The sequence below is a fragment of the Plecotus auritus genome (genome assembly GCF_963455305.1).
Source record: "Plecotus auritus genome assembly, chromosome: 5".
In the NCBI taxonomy this organism is placed as follows: domain Eukaryota; kingdom Metazoa; phylum Chordata; class Mammalia; order Chiroptera; family Vespertilionidae; genus Plecotus; species Plecotus auritus.
The window spans coordinates 6,928,692-6,947,702 of NC_137776.1; the positions used below are offsets into that span (position 1 = coordinate 6,928,692).

The 19,011-nt window shown below is 50.0% G+C and overlaps 1 protein-coding gene across 5 annotated transcripts in view; it reads right to left on the reverse strand.

Annotated features, from left to right (window-relative positions):
• The window catches only part of HECW2 (HECT, C2 and WW domain containing E3 ubiquitin protein ligase 2), a 286,809-nt gene that overhangs the window by 145,002 nt on the left and 122,796 nt on the right, over positions 1 to 19,011 (reverse strand). For 4 of the 5 annotated variants that reach the window (XM_080669552.1, XM_080669554.1, XM_080669551.1 and 1 more), the window contains exon 3: positions 3,690 to 3,797. In XM_080669552.1, coding sequence (XP_080525678.1) covers positions 3,690 to 3,797 — 108 coding nt within the window. Of the gene's footprint in view, positions 1 to 3,689; positions 3,798 to 12,328; positions 12,450 to 19,011 lie in introns of those variants that run through there. The other variant, XM_080669555.1, reaches the window with a different exon arrangement.

The window sequence follows — 19,011 nt, forward strand, 5'->3', positions numbered from 1 at the left end:
CAGCAGGTCCCCGGAGAGGAAAACACAGAACAGCTGTGGGCACCTGGACTCCAACCAGCCAGGTCCCAGAGCAGGACCCCAGGCAACGCCTGCCCTTCAAATACGGGAATGTCCCAGGGGGGGTGGGAGCTGTCCTGTCCACGTAGTATTTAGTGCTTTCGGTCGCTCAAGATGAAAATACAATGCAACCAAATGACATCTCCTCTGAGTAAGAGAGAAACTAGCATGTTGACCAATGTCCTTGAACATTTTAGTTAGGAGAAGAGGTCACTGGAAAGAAAACTCAAAAGGGTGGCAAGGCCAGTGGGTGCCCCGCCTTCTGTTGGAACTACATGTGTAACCTCTCACTGCGAGAGGAAAACAGAAAGCTATTCATTCCTGCAAGAAACAGATGCCAGGACAGGGGAAAGCCAGTGCAGGGGTGATGGCCGAGCATCAGAACGGGGAGGAGCCCACTGCTCACAGGGCCAGCCCGCTCACAGGCAGGGAGACGGAGGATCTGGACCAGGGAGCTAGGAAGGATCCATCGAGCCAAGAAGGGCTTCTCCACATATCGATGGTCAAACAGGCAGGAGGAAGGCAGGAGAGAAAGCAGGTCGGAATGAATGGATGAATGAATGACCATCCTATATAATAAAAGGCTAATATGCAAATTGTCCCTTCGACCAGGGGGCGGGGCCGGCCAGCCAACCGCCTGCAGCCCCTCCTCCCGGCAGGCCTCGCCCCTGATCGCCCCCTCCTACCCTGATTGGGGGCGAGACCAGCCAGCCAACCATCCATGACCCCTCCCCCCAGTCAGCCCAGCCTGATCGGCCCTGATCGGCCCCGATCGGGTTGGGCTGGCAGGACCCCACCCATACACGAATTCGTGCACCAGGCCTCTAAGTAGTCTATAAAAGACTATAGAAACAGATATTCTGGCATGTCTGACCCAAGACAACTTTTGAAACCTCTTACATTTCAAAACTCAAGAATGCACACGGCCCAGATGAGCAATCCAGTTTCTGCGAGCATCAGCTCATTTGAGGAATATTTGACAGTCTGATGACAAGTGCAGAGCAGAGGGAAGCGGTCCTCCTCTCCAATGCCTAGCAAGGTCGTCTACCCCAAATTTAACCAGTCTGTGTCCTTCAAATTCATCCAGGCAGGTCCCGTAACAATAGGCCCGGCCTCATGCCTCCTGTAGGGGTTTATCCAGACAAACCGAAGCCATCTTTACATTCCGAAATAGCTCAGTGCTCAAATCTAGGTTTTGCCATGAATTTAGGTCAATTTTTGGAGAATTTTACTTTGCCTGGACTTCTGAATAGCTAAAGATAAAAATGTTCTGTCTGAAGATGAAAGCAAACGTTTTTTCTCTGTCGTTAAGTTTTCAAGATCAAAGGTTGAAAATATAAAAACTGTCTAACATACTCAGCCACCTCCTGATTTAAAAAAAAAAAAAAGTTTCATAATCTCACCAGAGGATATGTTTTTCTTGATTTTTTAGAGAGAGAAAAGGGGGAGGGGAGGAGAGAGCGAGAGAGGGGAGAGAGAGAGAGATCTATGAAGTACTAGCAGGAGGGGTAAAGGAAAACCTTCTCTGAGAAAGAGAGATTAACTAGCCCCTAATCAGCCAGGACATCCCGAACCTCTACCACTTTGGAAGTGAGAAAGAAAATCGACCACACAAACTGAGACAGTGTGTCCATGGGCTGTTGTTTTTCACACATACCGTTCCAATGACGGCAGCATATGATGCTGACTTCTTTTCTTCCCGGTGTTCCGAGGTATTTATCTCGGAACACCCCATAGTATGAATCGGCAGGCGCCGCCTAGGGCCATCACTCCCTGCAGCCTTCCTCACTTGGGAGCCAACACGAAGGTTGTGTCACCGTTTCCCCTGACGTTCAGTTGGTGCTCTTTCTCAGCCAGGTCAGCCTCTCAAACCCCGGGGTCCTCCGAAAGGAGGAATCACATGGAGAGGAAGCTTGGCTAGTTCCCGTGCCATGTTTCCCCGTATCCTTCTATCACTTCCTTTTCCAGCGACTTAGGTGGTGATGCCAGCTGGGCCAGGGTTGGGCAGTAAAGTAGAAATAGGCAAGAAAAAGCGCCCGTGACCTCACCCTCCAGAAACAACTTCTCATTCACGTTCTGGCAAACATACCCTTCGGGGCTTTCCCATCAGCCATGATTCCAGCTGGGGCTGTGCCGTGTGTATCTGCCTTTTCCTCTCACTTATATCTTGAGCATTTTCCCTTAAAATTACATTCCACTCAATATTTAAAGAGAGAATCTAGCCAGAAATTAAACTGAAAAGAAGGCATTGCTTAGGGGTCAGAAATAGGATTAGAGAAAGCTCTAGAATGCGGACCTCCCAGTGAAAATGTGGAAGAAATAATCTGACAGCAATTCAAAGTAATAGCTGCTAATCTTTCAAAACAACTTGTTATAGTGCAGTAGTTTTATATGTGTTAATAATGTGCCTACATCAAGTTGGTACTCAATCAAACCTTACTTTATATTTTAAGGTGTAGTAAGTACCCTCCTTGTATAGCATCCCCACACTCTCTTGGACTAAACACCCTGCATAGGGAAGATTTCATTGTTACACAGAGATAAATAACTTGGAAAATGTAAGAGCCAATTCTGTCTACAATAAGGAAAAATTCTGTAAGTGTAGACATTAACCTGGACCAACCAGTAAATCATTTGCTTATAGGAGTATCTAGCTACTCCACAAAAATGTACTTACTATGTTTGCAACAGTATTAGTGGAAAGTATAGATACTCCCCCTCATCCAAAATAAAAAGGAATGACAGACATATTTCAGTGAATCACGTGTGCTATGTAAAAGCATTTGCATGTACAAATGAATATAACATCAGATAACTGGGGCATGGTTGAATTATCTGCAGGATTCCTAGTCAATAGACCTCTATAGCAGTCCCAGACTATCTGACCCACACTTGTAAAAACCAGCACCCAACGGCAAAAGTTACTCTGCCACTGGAAAAACAATAGCAGAGTTAGCAAAGAAAAATTTTAAATTAATTTAAATTCTTAAATTTAAATCTTGAATTGTTTTTCCTGCTCTCTAAAATTAGTATTAATCGTTAAATATGAATTACAAATGTAGACGCAAAGGCACATAAAAATGTGTGAAGTATTAAAATAGCCACACATAACTTATACTAGAGGCCTGATGCACGAAGATTTGTGTAAGAACAGGCCTTCCTTCCCCTGGCTGCCAGCACCGCCTTCGCTCCGGCCCGGAGCCGCCTTTCCGCCTTCGCTCCGGCCCAGAGCCACCTTTCCGCCTTCTCTCCAGCCCGGAGCCGCCTTTCCGCCTTCGCTCCGGCCCAGAGCCGCCTTTCCGCCTCTCGCCTTGTCGCATCAATTTGCATATTCCCTCCTTATGGGCCGTGGACGCCGCCATCTTTGTCGCAGAGTTACAGTCAATTTGCATATTCCGTCTTTATTAGATAGGATAACATATGTTCATACAATACACACACACTTTTCAAAATATGTGAATATTCTGAGTGTTTTCTAAAATATTACATTTTCCAATTTGGAGTTATATGGTGTAAGTGTATGTAAATCAGAGCCAAAAGCATTTTAAATAGCACTCAGAAAAGACCCATTGATCCCTGCATATCCAGGCAACGTCGCATAACAAACATCCGTTTCACACGTGGCTACTTACGTTCCATGAAGTAGGGCCCCGGCTCAATCCTCCACACGAGCTGCCCTTTCTGGGTGCCGGTCACACCCCTGTTTTTAGAATCCCAGAAGTTGGCTGGAGAATTCTCATCTGAAAAAAACAAAGGAACACCTTTCAGCTTCATTACCGCCTCTTTGTCCTTCCTCAGCTCCAAGACCAATACAAGTCCTTAGACAGAGAGAAGATGAATGGGAAATATCCATGAACACTAGCATGAGTGACGACTCCCAGCAGATTATTATGTTGAGTGTCTCCACTTGCATTTTATGGGGGACGTGGGGAGGGTGCGGGTGGCAAGACGCTGGCATCTCTGGGCTTGGCCAGGTTGGTCAGCGTGGCCAACAACAAGACTACAGAGAGCGAAGGGCACAGCAGAGCCGGGGGCCGAGCTGATGTGTGGGAAAGAGGCTGAGCCCATCGACAGAATCCTTCATGGAGGGAGGGAGGAGCAGAGCGGGGAGAATATAACAAAACTCCACGTGGGGGACAAACAGGGACGTTAAGCTATGAGACGGAGTCAGACACACTCCAGGTATGCCGCGGACAGCGTCCCGGCTCCAGGTCTGCCTGGAGCACCTTTCACAAACCGCCAAAGGCAGGAGCCCTCGGGCCGATGGAAGGGAAGGAAAGGCAGCATTTGGACCTCTGAAGGGAAGGGGACAGGAAGAACAGACCCGGGGAACAGGCCTGAACGTGGCACTCTCCAAGCTGTCTGACCTCATGACATGGGAAACGGTCATGTTTGTAGGCACACTGGGGTCAATGGAGGAGGCTCTCACCACTCCTGATGACAGGCGGGGACACTCTGGTGGCCCAGGCCCCCCCACACACACCTGAGCGCTGTGGGATGCATTCAGGGGTCCTCAAACTTTTTAAACAGGGGCCAGTTCACTGTCCCTCAGACCGTGGGAGGGCCGGACTATAGTTTAAAAAAAAACTATGAACAAATTCCTATGCGCACTGCGGGCCCGGGACGAGTCGGCTGCTAAGCAGGACAGGCAGTGGCACCCGGCGGGCCGGATCCATGTCCTCGGCAGGCCTCATGTGGCCCGCGGGCCGTAGTTTGAGGACGCCTGGATATAACTTGCTCACATGCCACTAGTCTGAAGCTCTGTCCTAGAGCCCAGAAGAGGAAATGAACTGAAAACGCAAAAAGGAGGCCCTTCAGGTTTGACAGGTGCACAAAAATGTGACCAGTAACACAGGCTCTCACAGTCCAATGCACCTCATTTGTTTTTGTTTTTGTTTTTAATATATTTTTACTGATTTCAGAGAGGAAGGAAGGGGAAGAGAGATAGAAACATCTATGATGAGAGACAATCACGGATCAGCTGCCTCCTGCACCCCACTACTGGGGATCGAGCCTGCAACCCGGGCATGTGCCCTGACCAGGAATTGAACCATGACCTCCTCTCCTGGTTCATATGTCAATGCTCAACCACTGAGCCACACCGGCGAGGCCAAATGCACCTCATTTGTTTCCCCAAATCCCTTTTCCAGGAGGAAAGAGTAGGGATGCACTTTAACCGAGAGCAGAGATCAACCAGACAGGGTAGAGCAAGAGCTACACTAAAAAAGGAAAGAGAGAGGAAAGGTCCCAAGCCCCAGGGAATATCCCAGAGGAGAAACCTCTCTTCCTTTTTTAACCCTTACCTGAGGATATCTTTTCATTAATTTTTAGGGAGAGACACACACAGACATAGACAGACGTGAGAGAGAAGCATCGACTGGCTGCCTCTCGTACAGGCCCCACCTGGGGATCAAACCCACAACCTTTTGGTGCAGTTTCTATTGTTGCCTGGGCCCAGGACATAACGCCCTGCAGCCGTGGAGAAGCAGGGTTCATTCTATTATCCTATAATGTGATCGCAGACAGTTACTTTTTAAGAAGCTCAGTGAATTCTTTTTTTTTAAATGCCACAAATCTAAAATAATGTAAGCATAAACTCTTTTTAAGTTTTTTTTTCCAACACTTCCTTCCCCATAATATTTGATACACAAAAATCAGTGTGAACATTTTCTTTAAAAAAAAAAGTCATCTTCTCCTGTATGTGGTTTTTCAATTCACAAAAACGTTCAGGAATCGGCTTTTAAGATAATAAAAGAATATACAGGAGACAGGACCAGACATGTCAAAGATATCCAAACATAATTTGGATTTGGAAATGATTCAGTATCTATCTCAGTATTTCCCAAACCTCCATACAGTACTGGAGACAAAAGAGGACAAAAATAAAACATTCAAAGCCCTCAGTCCTCTATCAGGGGAGTTGAGAAAAGGTAAGGACTTTTAGGAAAAAGATGCCATGAGACTGACTGTGTCTGAGAATAAAAAAAAAAATAATAATAATGCTTACAACTTTTGCTTTAAAATAATCCCTCCCTACATTTTCTCCCCCCAAAAATGGCATACATATCTAAATTGATTTTAAATTACCTTTCGGATACACGCCGAGTAGCACTATGTCCTGAGATTGGATCATAAAGGGGCCTGGCTTTATTCCGGCTACAGGCAGACATCAGATGCCTTGTCTAGGACTTGGGATTGGGAGACTGATATTGAGCAACAATTTGAACCAAAATGATCACTCCAGACCCGGGCCAAGTACGCACCTTCACAGAGACCACGTGACTGGTAAAACTTTGCAAATGTACCAGCATGTACGAGGCAGTGTGAGAAGGAAACTCTGATAATGACTTTGAGATGCGGACGACGTTGTGGGGAGGGGTGAGTCTTGACCAGCGGTGGTACCAAACAGAGCACCAGCCTCACTCCGTGCTGAGAATCGTACGTGAACTTCCGGATGAAGGTGAAGATGTGGCACTCGTGTTTAACCCAACCTCCCGAGACGTACAATTCCGTACACTGAAGCCCTCTCTGGATGGAAGAAAGGGTGTCCGTGACAGGCATGCTTGGAGGTTACAACAATGACACCAGGCCACGCGCGGAGAAGGCACCCACGGGTGACGACGGCTTTGGAGCCACTTGCATGGTAAGTTTCCTGTCGATGCCAGAAGAGTTGGATGATTGTAATGTGCCAGAGACGGGACAAAAAGACACCAGCACGTTACAGGACAGGTCCGCAAGTCTGGCCTTGGGGAGAGTTGACCCTTCCTACAATATACCACCCCTAGAAGCCAAAACCTCCCATTCTTTAGCTAGTTACTCCTCTACAACTTCTTTAGCTAGTTACTTCTTTAGCTAGTTACTTCTTTAGCTAGTTACTTCTTTAGCTAGTTACTTCTTTAGCTAGTTACTTCTCCACAACTTCTTTAGCTAGTTACTTCTCCACAACTTCTTTAGCTAGTTACTTCTTTAGCTAGTTACTTCTCTACAACTTCTTTAGCTAGTTACTTCTTTAGCTAGTTACTTCTCCACAACTTCTTTAGCTAGTTATTTCTTTGCTAGTTACTTCTCCACAACTTCTTTAGCTAGTTACTTCTCTACAACTTCTTTAGCTAGTTACTTCTTTAGCTAGTTACTTCTCTACAACTTCTTTAGCTAGTTACTTCTTTAGCTAGTTACTTCTCTACAACATTCTTTAGCTAGTTACTTCTTTAGCTAGTTACTTCTCCTCAACTTCTTTAGCTAGTTACTTCTTTAGCTAGTTACTTCTCTACAACTTCTTTAGCTAGTTACTTCTTTAGCTAGTTACTTCTCTACAACATACTGCCCTTTGTTCAAATGGTGTCTGCGCTCCTGAGACCAACCACATCTCTGAGTCTTCATTCCCATGAAGGTTTCCATGCACACAGAAATAAAAAATGTGCAGCGAATGAGATGTGTATGCCTCTCCTCCTGTTGATCTGTTTTGGTCAGTCTGAATGGCAGGCCCAGTCCCTGAACCTAGGAGGAGAGAGGAAAGGTTCTTTTTCTTCCTCTACCTAGTCCTCAAAGGTGTGGTCAAGAATGGCCAGCATTTGGTAGCTTGGTAAACACCTTAGCACAAGATTCCATATTAGGCTCATCAATAATCTATAATAATAAAAGCATAATATGCTAATTAGACTGGACAGCCAGATGACCTTCCAGATGTCCTTACGGACGACCTTCTGGACAAAGCCGGGGCTGTGAGGGCCGAGGTAAGCCGCGGCGGCTGCGAGGGCTGAGCCCCTTGCACGGATTTCGTGCATCGGGCCTCTCGTATTCTATAACAATGACACCACAATGCTTCAATCCTTTTTCCTGCCCTAAGGCTGTCAGGTTAGAACAAGATTTCCTGCTGCTAAAGAAGGTTCCTGAAAAAGAACAGAGTAAATGACCTTTTTCTAAAGGCCCATAATCTGGGGCAAGATGAAATCAGAGACGGGCGGGCCACCTTGAGGACCTCAGTAATAATGTCGGACAGTGCGGAGCTCCCTAAGCGCCGGGCACTGTACTGTTCTGCCTTCATTAATTCAAATAGGCAAATAACGTATTCACAGCCCTCACTTTTCTATCAGCCAACCCAGGGGAGTTGAGCAAAGATGAGAACTTTTAGGAGAAAGATGCCATGAGGCAGACTGTGTCAGAGAATAAAAAAAATAATGCTTACAACTTCTATTTTGCTTTAAAATAATCCCTCCCTACATTTTCTCAAAACCCTCTGCTAACAATCCTGTAAGATGCTACTATCATATTTTTCACGATGGGGAAACTAAGGCACAGAGAAGTGAGGAAATCTGCCCAGGATCCTGAATCCACGTGCTGAGTGAGCACAGGCTGCTTGCTCGGAGGCCGCGCTCCTCGACACGACAGCGTGCTGTCCACCTGGGCCACGGCGAAGAGCCTGGACTACATTCTGCCGATCGTGGAAAGTCACTGAAGAGCTGAGAGCAGGGAGGGACGTGACCTGCAATTTTTTAAAAAACCCTTCTGGCTGCTGCCTGCAGAGTGCACTGCACAAGGACAAGAGAGGACGGCCCCAGTGCTTCATGCCCAGGCCCAGCACCCGGTGTAGGAGCGTCATCTAAACACGACCCTCCCCCGTCCCATCTTTCCTGTGCAGACAGAGCTGGGCAGCTATAAATAGCCGCTCCCGGTGCACAAGGCTGCGCACCAGGTCCAGACGCTGCAGCCCCGTGACCCCGGGAGGTGACTCCTCCCCGCTGCGCTCCCTCCGATCAAACCTCCACCCTGCAATTTCACTCCAAGTCCTCCAGGCTCTTCTCCTCCCTGCCTTTACTCAACAGCTCCTGCAAGTCCAACCTTCCCACACTCGGCCTTGACCAGTCACTTATAACTCCATAAAACACTTCATGGCACATATGGAACACGAGTGGCCCAGTGCACGGATTCATGCACAGTGAAAGGGAAATAATTAGAAGAAATATTTTAATATTGCTATTTGCCCTTTCTCCCTCAGGGCCTGGGAGCCGGGCGGCGCTGGCCGCCGTCTGCAGGGCGATCGACGGGGTGATCGGGCCCCTACTCGCACCCGCCTTGGCCTGGCGCCACCCGCTCACCTGCTCCACCATCCCACATGGTCCCACTCTCATCAGGGCCCATCAGGGCCAGCAGTGCCTCCACTGCCGCCCACCACCAGCTCAATATCACCGACGCCCGCCATGTTCCGTGCCACCCCCTGGTGGTCAGCACACGTCATAGCGAGCAGTCGAACTCCCAGTGGAACCACTGCCCAAGGGGACAATTTGCATATTAGGCTTTTATTCTCTAGATTAGCACTGGCTGTCAGTCCACACACACCCCCTTTGCATCGAGAGCAGGAGCTTTTGGTTTTGAGGGACATATCGTTTATTCCAGGTGCCATGCAGGAAGGACGCCTCCTGGGAATGACATTGCCAGGCTGTCTGCAGGGGGCTGTAGGGTCCCAGAACTTCAAGACACAGCAGACCTGAGTTTAGACTTTACTTCTCCCATTTGCTGGATTTATGACCTTGGACAAGGCCTTACCCTGCATAGACGCCATTTCTTTCTTCTGGGAAATGATGCCAGCTCTCAGCTCGGAAAGCTGAGGAGTCCGTGGCACAGCGTGGAAGCTGGCGCGTATTAGGAGCTTAGCAAGTGGGCTTTTTAAATTTTTCCATTCATTTCATCCTTCTTTCAAAGGGAGCTACTGTTTACTTTTCATCTATGTTTATTTTTAACTAGAAATTCAGCCTGGCCTGTACCCTCTCCAATCTGGGACCCCTCGGGGGATGTCCGGCTGCCCACAGGGATCAGGCCTAAACTGGCAGTCAGACATCCCTCTTGCAATCCGGGATGACTGGCTCCTAACCACTCACCTGCCTGTCTGCCTGATTGCCCCTAACCCCTCTGCCTGCCAGCCTGATTGCCCCTACCTTGCCCCCCAGCTGGCCTGATCACCCCTACCTTGCCCCCCTGTCAGCCTGATCACCCCTACCTTGCCCCCCTGTCAGCCTGATCACCCCTACCTTGCCCCCCTGCTGACCTGATTGCCCCTAACCTCTCTGCCTGCCTACCTGATCGCCCCTAACTGCCCCCCCACCAGCCTGCTCGCCCCCAACTGCCACCCCCCTGCTGGCCGGATTGCCCCCAACTGACCCCCACTGCTGGCCTGCTCGCCCCCAACTGCCCTCGCTTCCGGCCTGCTCACCCCTAACTGGCCCCCCCTTCTGGCCTGCTCACTCCCAACTGCCCTCCCCTCCTGGCCTGATCGCCCCTAACCACCTCTGCCTCAGCCCTGTCACCATGGCTTTGTCCAGAAGGACGTCCGGAAGGTCTCCCGGAAGTCTCCTGGTCTAATTAGCATATTACCCTTTTATTAGTATAGATACTCGAAAGCACAGTTCCTCAGCAGCACTTTGTTCATTTTTACGTTTTCAATGTATTTAAGTAAATGTATTTCATTCTAATTTCTCATAAATATACATAAGTCAAAACAAAAGCATGCTTATTTGTGCGTTTTTGGAGACTGCTTTCTTAAGCGAAGGATGTCAAATGACTGACAACACAAGTGCAGGCGTTCGCACAGGGACAGTCGCTATGGCCTTACACGCGGCCCAGTCTCGCAGTGTCTCAACACACCCAGGTCTCGGAGGGGACAGTGCTCAGAGCCTACAGCCCTGCCAGCGAGCCTCAAGCCTGGCTTCCTCAAGCCTCAGGCAGAGGCACCCTCCCTCCCGCCACACGGAAACCGGGACTGGGAACAGAGTGTTTAACTGGGGACACTGTCTCAGCGCCCTGTGTGTGTGTGTGTGTGTGTGTGTGTGTGTGTGTGTGTGTCAAAGCTGCCAGGAATGACGAAGCTCTGATTACATAGCCTCCTTCCTCTCCTCTCATTATTTTTTTTAAAATACCATGCATACACTAAGCTCTCACCCGAAGATAATCCCTTTTAATACCAGGGGAGGTTTAGAAGCAACCTCTGCCTCCTACCGGCTGTGACTGGTACATTGCACACGACCGCGGGGGATTCCGAGAAATGCACGGCCTTCCTAGAATCTCACGTTCAGCACGAAAACATCCTCCGGTTAGGGTGAATGCGGGCCTAGGTCTTCACGAGCTCATACCATAAAGACGGAGCTGCAGTCGCTAAGGGGGAGCGAATCCACTAGGTCTGACAATATTAACCAGGAGCATGTGGGAGCAAGCTTTCTGGAACGTTCGTTGCTCCTGACCCTAAAGAATAATTTTGCAGACGTGGCTGCTCCCTGTGGGTCCCTCCCCAAAACGACTTAATCAGAAGATGAATGACCTTCTCGGAGGTCAGACGGCTCACCTGAATTTTTACTAAACCACCGACGTATTTTTTTCATTAAACTGAGCATGCGCCCATGTTGCCCCCTGAGGTGCCGTTGACATTCCAGCCAGTAATTCTCCGTGAAGGTCTGTCCAGTGCATGATAGGGACTTTGGCATCCCTGGCTCTCGGGCCCTAAATGCCAGTTACATCCCACTGGACAATAAAACAAATAACATTCCCACCCCTTTGAGAACCAGTGATGGGCATTTTATAGCCAAGAAATAAAAATTTTCATTTGAAACGCTAGCTAGCAAAGGATCAGAGTAGAACTGCAATGCTGCCCTGCAATCGTTCCCGTGTTCAAACCGGGTCTAGAAGGCCTAGAAAACGGGGCCAGTCTGCCACAGGGCCACCAGAAACCCTTCTTTAAAAGACACGGTTTCATCCTCAAGTTCAAGTTTTATTGTAAGATCCTTACTAAAGCAATCAGCTTCCAGAACGTGACTCCCCATGAATACTTGTCCACATAGATATTACATCACAAATAAATTCCTTCAAACATCTCATTCCCTGAGAAAAGGGTTTTAAAGGCCACCCAAAATATTATTCTGGTGGCAGATAACCCGTCATGAAATCTATTTAGACTCAATCAAATGCTGTTTCAGAAGCATTCTTGTAAAACCGGTGCTTCACAGCCCAGCGAAGTGACTCATCGAGAACCAGCGGGACTCCAGAAACTCCCTCTGAGGGGACGGCGTCTTTATTTGTACGAGTTTTAGTGGCTGAACCCCGGCACCGATCTGCTGTCGAACTGTGCAGTGACTAACTGCGGTGAACACCCTGCATAGCGAGTGGAGAACGGTCCCGAAGCAAGCTGGGAGGGACCACATTTAAGAACCTGTCAAAGAGAAAGGCGGAGAGAACGTGGCAATCAGGGGACAGTGCGGTTCACCCCAGGAGCTTTCTGACCCCTTACCTCGCACAAGCCCACGGCGTCCCTCTCCGCCTCTGCCAGGGTGGACGCCATTCTTTCAGATCCAACTCAGGGAGCAGCAGGAAGAAACAGGTTTCATTCTCCTTAAAACCGTGCACCTGGCCTCCCCTCGGGCAACAGCATCCACAGGAGGGGCCGGAACGGACGTGCGGGGGGTCGGGAGTCCCGACGTGGCCCTGAGAGCTCAGCGGGTCCCCTCACTGATGCTCCTGCTCCTCTTCCTCTTCCCCCAAAGCTCCAGAAAGAAGAGGCTGAGAAGGCCTCTGCCAGGAGACTCCCGTCCCGCCAGGAGCAGCACTGAGGGCCGCGGCCGCCTCTCCTCGGGGCTTATCATCGCTCAGGCATCCTACGTGAAAAAACATAACCCGCCCGCACGCCGCGGTGGCCACACCCCTGCAAGGGTACAGGATGCGATCGCCCCATCCTCCCCTCAGCTTCCTTCCTTCGCTTCCCACGGGAGAATTCCAGAGAATGAGTTATGTGTCCACACACACACACTCACACACTCACACACTCACACACACACTCTCACACACACACACATAAACTTTCACACACACACACTCACTCACACACACACACTCACACACTCACACACTCTCACACACACACACATAAACTTTCACACACACACACATAAACTTTCACACACACACACTCACAAACTCTCAAACACACTCTCTCACACACACACACACACACTCACACAGACACACACACTCACACATAAACTTTCACACACTCACACACATACACACTCACACTCACACATACACACACACACACACACACTCACACACTCACAAACTCTCACACACACTCTCACACACACACACATAAACTTTCACACACACACAATCACACAGACACACACACTCACACATACACATGCATGCACACACTCACACACATACACACTCACACACACTCACACATAAACTTTCACACACTCACACACATACACACTCACACACATACACACGCACACACACACACACACACACACACACACACTCAGAGTGGGCTGATGTCAACAAGCTGCCTGCTATCGTGAAGAGGAGAACTTTGTGTGTGATTTACTCAGAACAGAGTGGCCCCCATCTGGAAACTCTAGTTGACTGGTTCCATGATCAGATATCACCTTCAGTCAGGTGACTAAAACAGGCCCCCCGCGCCCTACCCAATCCAGAACGGGGTTGGTGGACTTGTGATTTCAAACCATAAAAAGGGAATACAACTTTTCCAAGCATCGCAGAGCTCCCGTGAAAAGCCCACACGGTGCTTGTCAGTCAGAAGTCGCTCTCAGAGCTCACTCTCAATGCAAAACTACACGCGACCATCACTCTCTCAGGGGTGGGCAAACTTTTTGACTCGAGGGCCACAAGGGGTTCTTAAACTGGACTGGAGGGCCGGAACAAAAGCATGGATGGAGTGTTTGTGTGAACTAATATAAATTCAAAGTAAAGGAGCGGAGGGGAGAGCAAGAGAACCAGGTAGAACAGCTGGATCCAGCCCGCGGGCCGTAGTTTGCCCACGGCTGCTAGCTGGTGCTCTTGGCCTGGGCTGGGGCGAGGCCGGGGGTCCCTGGTTTCATGGAGAAAGGGGCTGGAAGAGCAGTCATTGCAATTCTAAGTGCTGGCTGATGGGTGAATGCAATCAAAGGCTGCAAGACCCTATCTTCCCAGCAAACTTCTAGGAAAGCAAGATGAAATATCGAGTGTCGCGTGCTCTTGCTGTGTGGAGGGGCAGACTGGATTTCAGCTCCACTCTCCATTTGGTGGCTGCAATTTCTTCTCTACTGCTCCCTTGACCCAGATCTACTTGGCCATGAAGCTTCCAGGGGCCACAGAGCGTGGGGCTGGCTCTGGAATAGACGGAGGGGACACAGGTGGCCTGGAACTCCAGAATCAGCAACCCCTGAGCAGGACATGCAAACCCAACCGAGTCTCAGGACAAAACACTGCAGGTGTGCGGGTGTCCCAGCAAGTAACAATGACAGCAAGCTCTTACAAAATGCCGGCCACGTGCCAGGGACACATGGTAGACACCCCATCTCTAACGGGTGCCTCTGGGCTCCAAGGCTGAGCGGGGGTGTTATTAGGCCCACATTATTGGGGAAACAGAGAGCAAGTGACAGTAGCCGGGATTTAAAGTTAGATCTGAATGACACTCAGCCCCATGCTCATCTATATATATATATAAAAAGGTAATATGCAAATTAGCTAGGACGCCTTAAGGCGTCACAACCAGCTCAGGAGGAGGCTGCATCACGACCGGCTCAGGAGGAGCTGCGCGCGCAGATGGGCGGGAGGGGACTGCATGCCGCCCCCAGCCCCAGAGGACACATACCAGGGGTGGGGTGTGCTCCGAGCGGCCACGGTACGGCTCAGAGCACGCCCCCAGTGGGTGGCGGTGGCAGCCGGAGCGAAGCAGCCCAAGTCCCGGGTGCCAGAGGGAAGCCGGTGCCGGCAGCCAGGGGAAGGAAGGCCTATTCTTGCACAAATCTTCGTGCATCGGGCCTCTAGTTTACAATAAGCTGCCTCCTTCAAAAGACACCTGCGACTACCCTGGCTCGCCGGTGGCCAATGGGCCCACAGTGGCCTCAGGCCCCAGGAGGAGATCAGACAAAATAAATCTAGAAAGGACCATTCACTGGCTTCAAAGACGACACAGCCTATGAACAACGGACTTCTCCACGCCAGCCTCGGCGCTTCCATCCTGAGGAAGTGTGGAACCCTGAGCTCTTGCCTGCTTCCCAGCTGTGGACCCTCAGCCTCTCCCCGGGGCCGAGGAGCAGCTGGCACACCTGGGCAGGTGCAGCTGCAACCCCACTCTCACCCAGGCCCCCTGCTGCTTGCCCCACGCTGGCCCTCCACGCCTTTGTCACCCAAATACTGTAACATTCTCCAGATGCGCCCCTTTAGCTGAACCCTAGATTCTGGTCCACACACACGTCACTGAGGTTTATGTACGACAGACAGGCTATTTTCCCACGTCCCCACAGCACAAGCCATTGTCCGGGTTGAAAGAAACTTACGGAAGCAAGGGAGGTTAGATAAATGTTGGCATTTAGACCTAAGGCCATCGTACTCACATTCCCCTTCTTGGGGGTGGAATTTCCTAAGCACAGGCCAGTGGGCCAGCACCCTCTCAATCACAGTAAATGGCAGACTTGAGAAGGTACGGCCAGGGAAGTGTAGTATTAAACCCTCAAGTTTACATATGCTACTGTTCCTTTCTCCAAAACGACACACCTCCAGGAAAGAAGACAAAAACAAAACCAAAAAAATCAACAACAAACAAAACAGGGAAGCACATTAATACTAATAGTGCATCCCTTTAACACCTCAGCATTTTCATGTACTATGATATCGCATGGTGTGGGCACTGGGGGATACTTGTGAACAAGACCAGTGTGGAAAGAGGAAGAGAGAGAGAGAGCTACACTGAGTATCAGATAGAAAATGAATTCTTTCCCCTGGCCAATGTGCTCCGTGGCCAAGTGTCAACCTATGGACCAGGAGGTCACAGGTGGATTCCCGGTCAGGGCACAGGCCTGGGTTGCTGGCTCGATCCCCAGTGCGGGGGCATTCAGGAGGCAGCCAATCCGTGATTCTCTCTCATCATCGATGTTTCTATCTCTCTCTCCCTCTCCCTTTCTCTCGGAAATCAATAATAATTTGTTTTTTAATCAGGGAATGACACTGTCCCTTTGCCCCACTCTGTAAGGTCTCCTCCGAAAGCGCCACCGATCGATCATCACAGCTCTCAAGGTTCTGACTATCGATCTGGGAGGCCACTCGGGAGTGCCGAAAGGATTCATCCTCGGAAATGAAAGGCTTCACTTAACTCAAGCAGCCTCTTCCCAAAGCTCACAGCATGTGTCTTAAGAGTAAAAGGCGAACGATTTATGCATTCTGAAGAGAAACACGGGAGCGTGGCAGAGAAGAGCTAAGACGAGAGAGTCTTGGAATACAATACGAATGGACAACGGGAAAAGTCAACAGTTTAGGCTGGTACCAAACACACAGAGCAGAATCGAGGTTAGCCCATCAGGAGGGCACAGCCCTGTTCCTGGAACGCGCACTGTGAATTTCCCTTGTGCCGATGCATCCTGCAAGCCTCTGAGTCGGACGTCACTCACAGGCGTGACTGACGTTTTGCAGCGAGTGTCTGCGTATCTGCCCCATTTTTAGGGACGGCTCTTCCCTCTGACAGTGTGTTCGCTCAAAAGCCAGATGAACGCTTGTCGCACCTCCGCTGTGTCTTCAGATTCCCCAAGTCTCCCAATGGGAATACACATCCTTTAGTGTCCACCAGAAAGCGTCTTTGAAAACATACGGAAGATGAGACAGCGGCTGACAGAGCAAGGGACAGAGTAAAAACAAAGAGACTTACGTCCGTGAAATGCATGGGTGTTTTTTTAAATTTGACTTAGGATGTGGTAGGAGATCCAACTGAATAAAAGTAAGAAAAGCTGCATTCCAGCCGAAACCGGTTTGGCTCAGTGGATAGAGCGTCGGCCTGCGGACTGAAAGGTCCCGGGTTCGATTCCGGTCAAGGGCATGTACCTTGGTTGCAGGCACATCCTCAGTAGGAGGTGTGCAGGAGGCAGCTGATCGATGTTTCTCTCTCATCGATGTTTCTGGCTCTCTATCCCTCTCCCTTCCTCTCTGTGAAATATCAATAAAATATATTTAAAAAAAAAAAGAAAGAAAGAAAGAAAAGCTACATTCCAGGCCCTGGGAGTGTCCTCACATTCCCGCATGGAATCAGTCCTCAGAGTAACCCTCCGGCACAGTTATTCCAACCCCCCGTGCACAGATTAAGAAAGCCGGAGGACAGAAAGACTCAGTAACTTGCCCGCACAAGATAACACAGCAAGAAAGAGCTGAATTTCAGATCTGGAGTCTGGGTGACGGCAAAGCTTACCCCCACATTTCCCACGGACACACAATCTTCCCAGCAACAGCTAACCACCGCCACCAGGTGTCATGAACTGTGCTCCGTACTTCAGAACCATCCACTGGCAGAATCCCCTCAGCAATTTTTTAAAAATATGTTTATTGATTTCCGAGAGGAAGGGAGAAGCAGAGAGTGGTAGAAACATCAATGATGAGAACCACTCACTGATCAACGGCCTCCTGCACGCCCCACAATGGGGATCGGCCCACAACCCGGGCCTGTGCCCTGACCAGGAATCGAACCGTGACCTCCTGGTTCATAGGTTGAAGCTCAACCCCTGAGCCACACAGGCTGGGCTCCTCTCGGCGACCTTGAGAGGCAGCACTAGCCCCAGGGCGGGGAAAGGGCTCGGCGAGGTCCCGCCAGTTCACAGGGGCGCCCGGAGGCGGCTGGAACATGCAGGGATAGTCCAGGAGCCGATGCAATTTCCCAGCCGGATTTCTGTCCTCCTCTGAGTTCCGGGAGAGGAGATGTGGGCCTGTGACTTTCTTAGGGTTTCGCAGTTTTGTCTGGGAAATTTTCATTATGCTTTGGAAGAGAGGCAAGTCCCCAAAGAACTGGCTTTCTCACCATCCGTGGCTGGGGAAATCCCTCGGTCGATGTCCATCGGAGACAAAATATCGGGATTCTGACCCGTTGCTTTCATACGTGAGAGCAAAGGACCCTCGCTTTTCTATTTCTAACGGACCAATACACACAAGTAGGTGTGAGGTGTCGAACCTCTGCAAGGCACCTACCAGTAAGAGTGATGTGGGTCTCTCCCTTTCCACGATCCCACTACAGAGTAAGAAAGTTCAGGGCTGAACTTGATTGCAATAGGGCAGCCGTGGGCAAACTACGGCCCGCGGGCCGGATCCGGCCCGTTCGGCTGTTCTATCCGGCCCGCAGAGCCAAAAGAGCGGAGGGTTCTCTTGCTCTCCCCTCCGCTCCTTTACTTTGAATTTATATTAGTTCACACAAACACTCCATCCATGCTTTGGTTCCGGCCCTCCGCTCCAGTTTAAGAACCCATTGTGGCCCTCGAGTCAAAAAGTTTGCCCACCCCTGCAATAGGGTATGCAGAGGGTATCCGCCCCTTATCAGTGCATCTCTGCCGACATGAAACTATCACTTCAGGCTGTTCTCAAAAAGCGGGTCTTAGCAGCCATCTTACCACGGGGCCCCTATCAGCTACCTGACGATGTTCATGAGATTCGGCGATGACAACAGTAACAAGAAGCACACGCATCCATAAACCGTCCCCGTCCTAAGTCCCTGGGGCTCAGGTCTCATTATGCGGGCCTCCTGCCTCCTCGTGGACTCTGAATCCTAAGGGTCTCCCTCACGGGAGCCCTGTCTGCAAACAGCAGGCATGTCAACTTCCAGATGCGTTCTCACAGCTCCTGATCAGCAACCGGTCCCTCGGTCGGGCTTGTGGCTGCCACTCTGGCTCTGAGTGTCGCCAAGAATCACCTTCCCCTTCCGAGAGCGAACACGGTGTTTATAAAGGGTGAGCAACGGAGAAGCTGGGATGCGCATCTGTGCGCAACAGACGAAGGCTCCATAGCAGCCCCTGGTTGCCAAGATGAATGAGAAATGAGGATTTCCCCCCACGCTACTGAGTCCCCTTTTTATTTTTTTTTTCAATATATTCTATTGATTTTTTACAGAGAGGAAGGGAGAGGGACAGAGAGCTAGAAACATCGATGAGAGAGAAACAT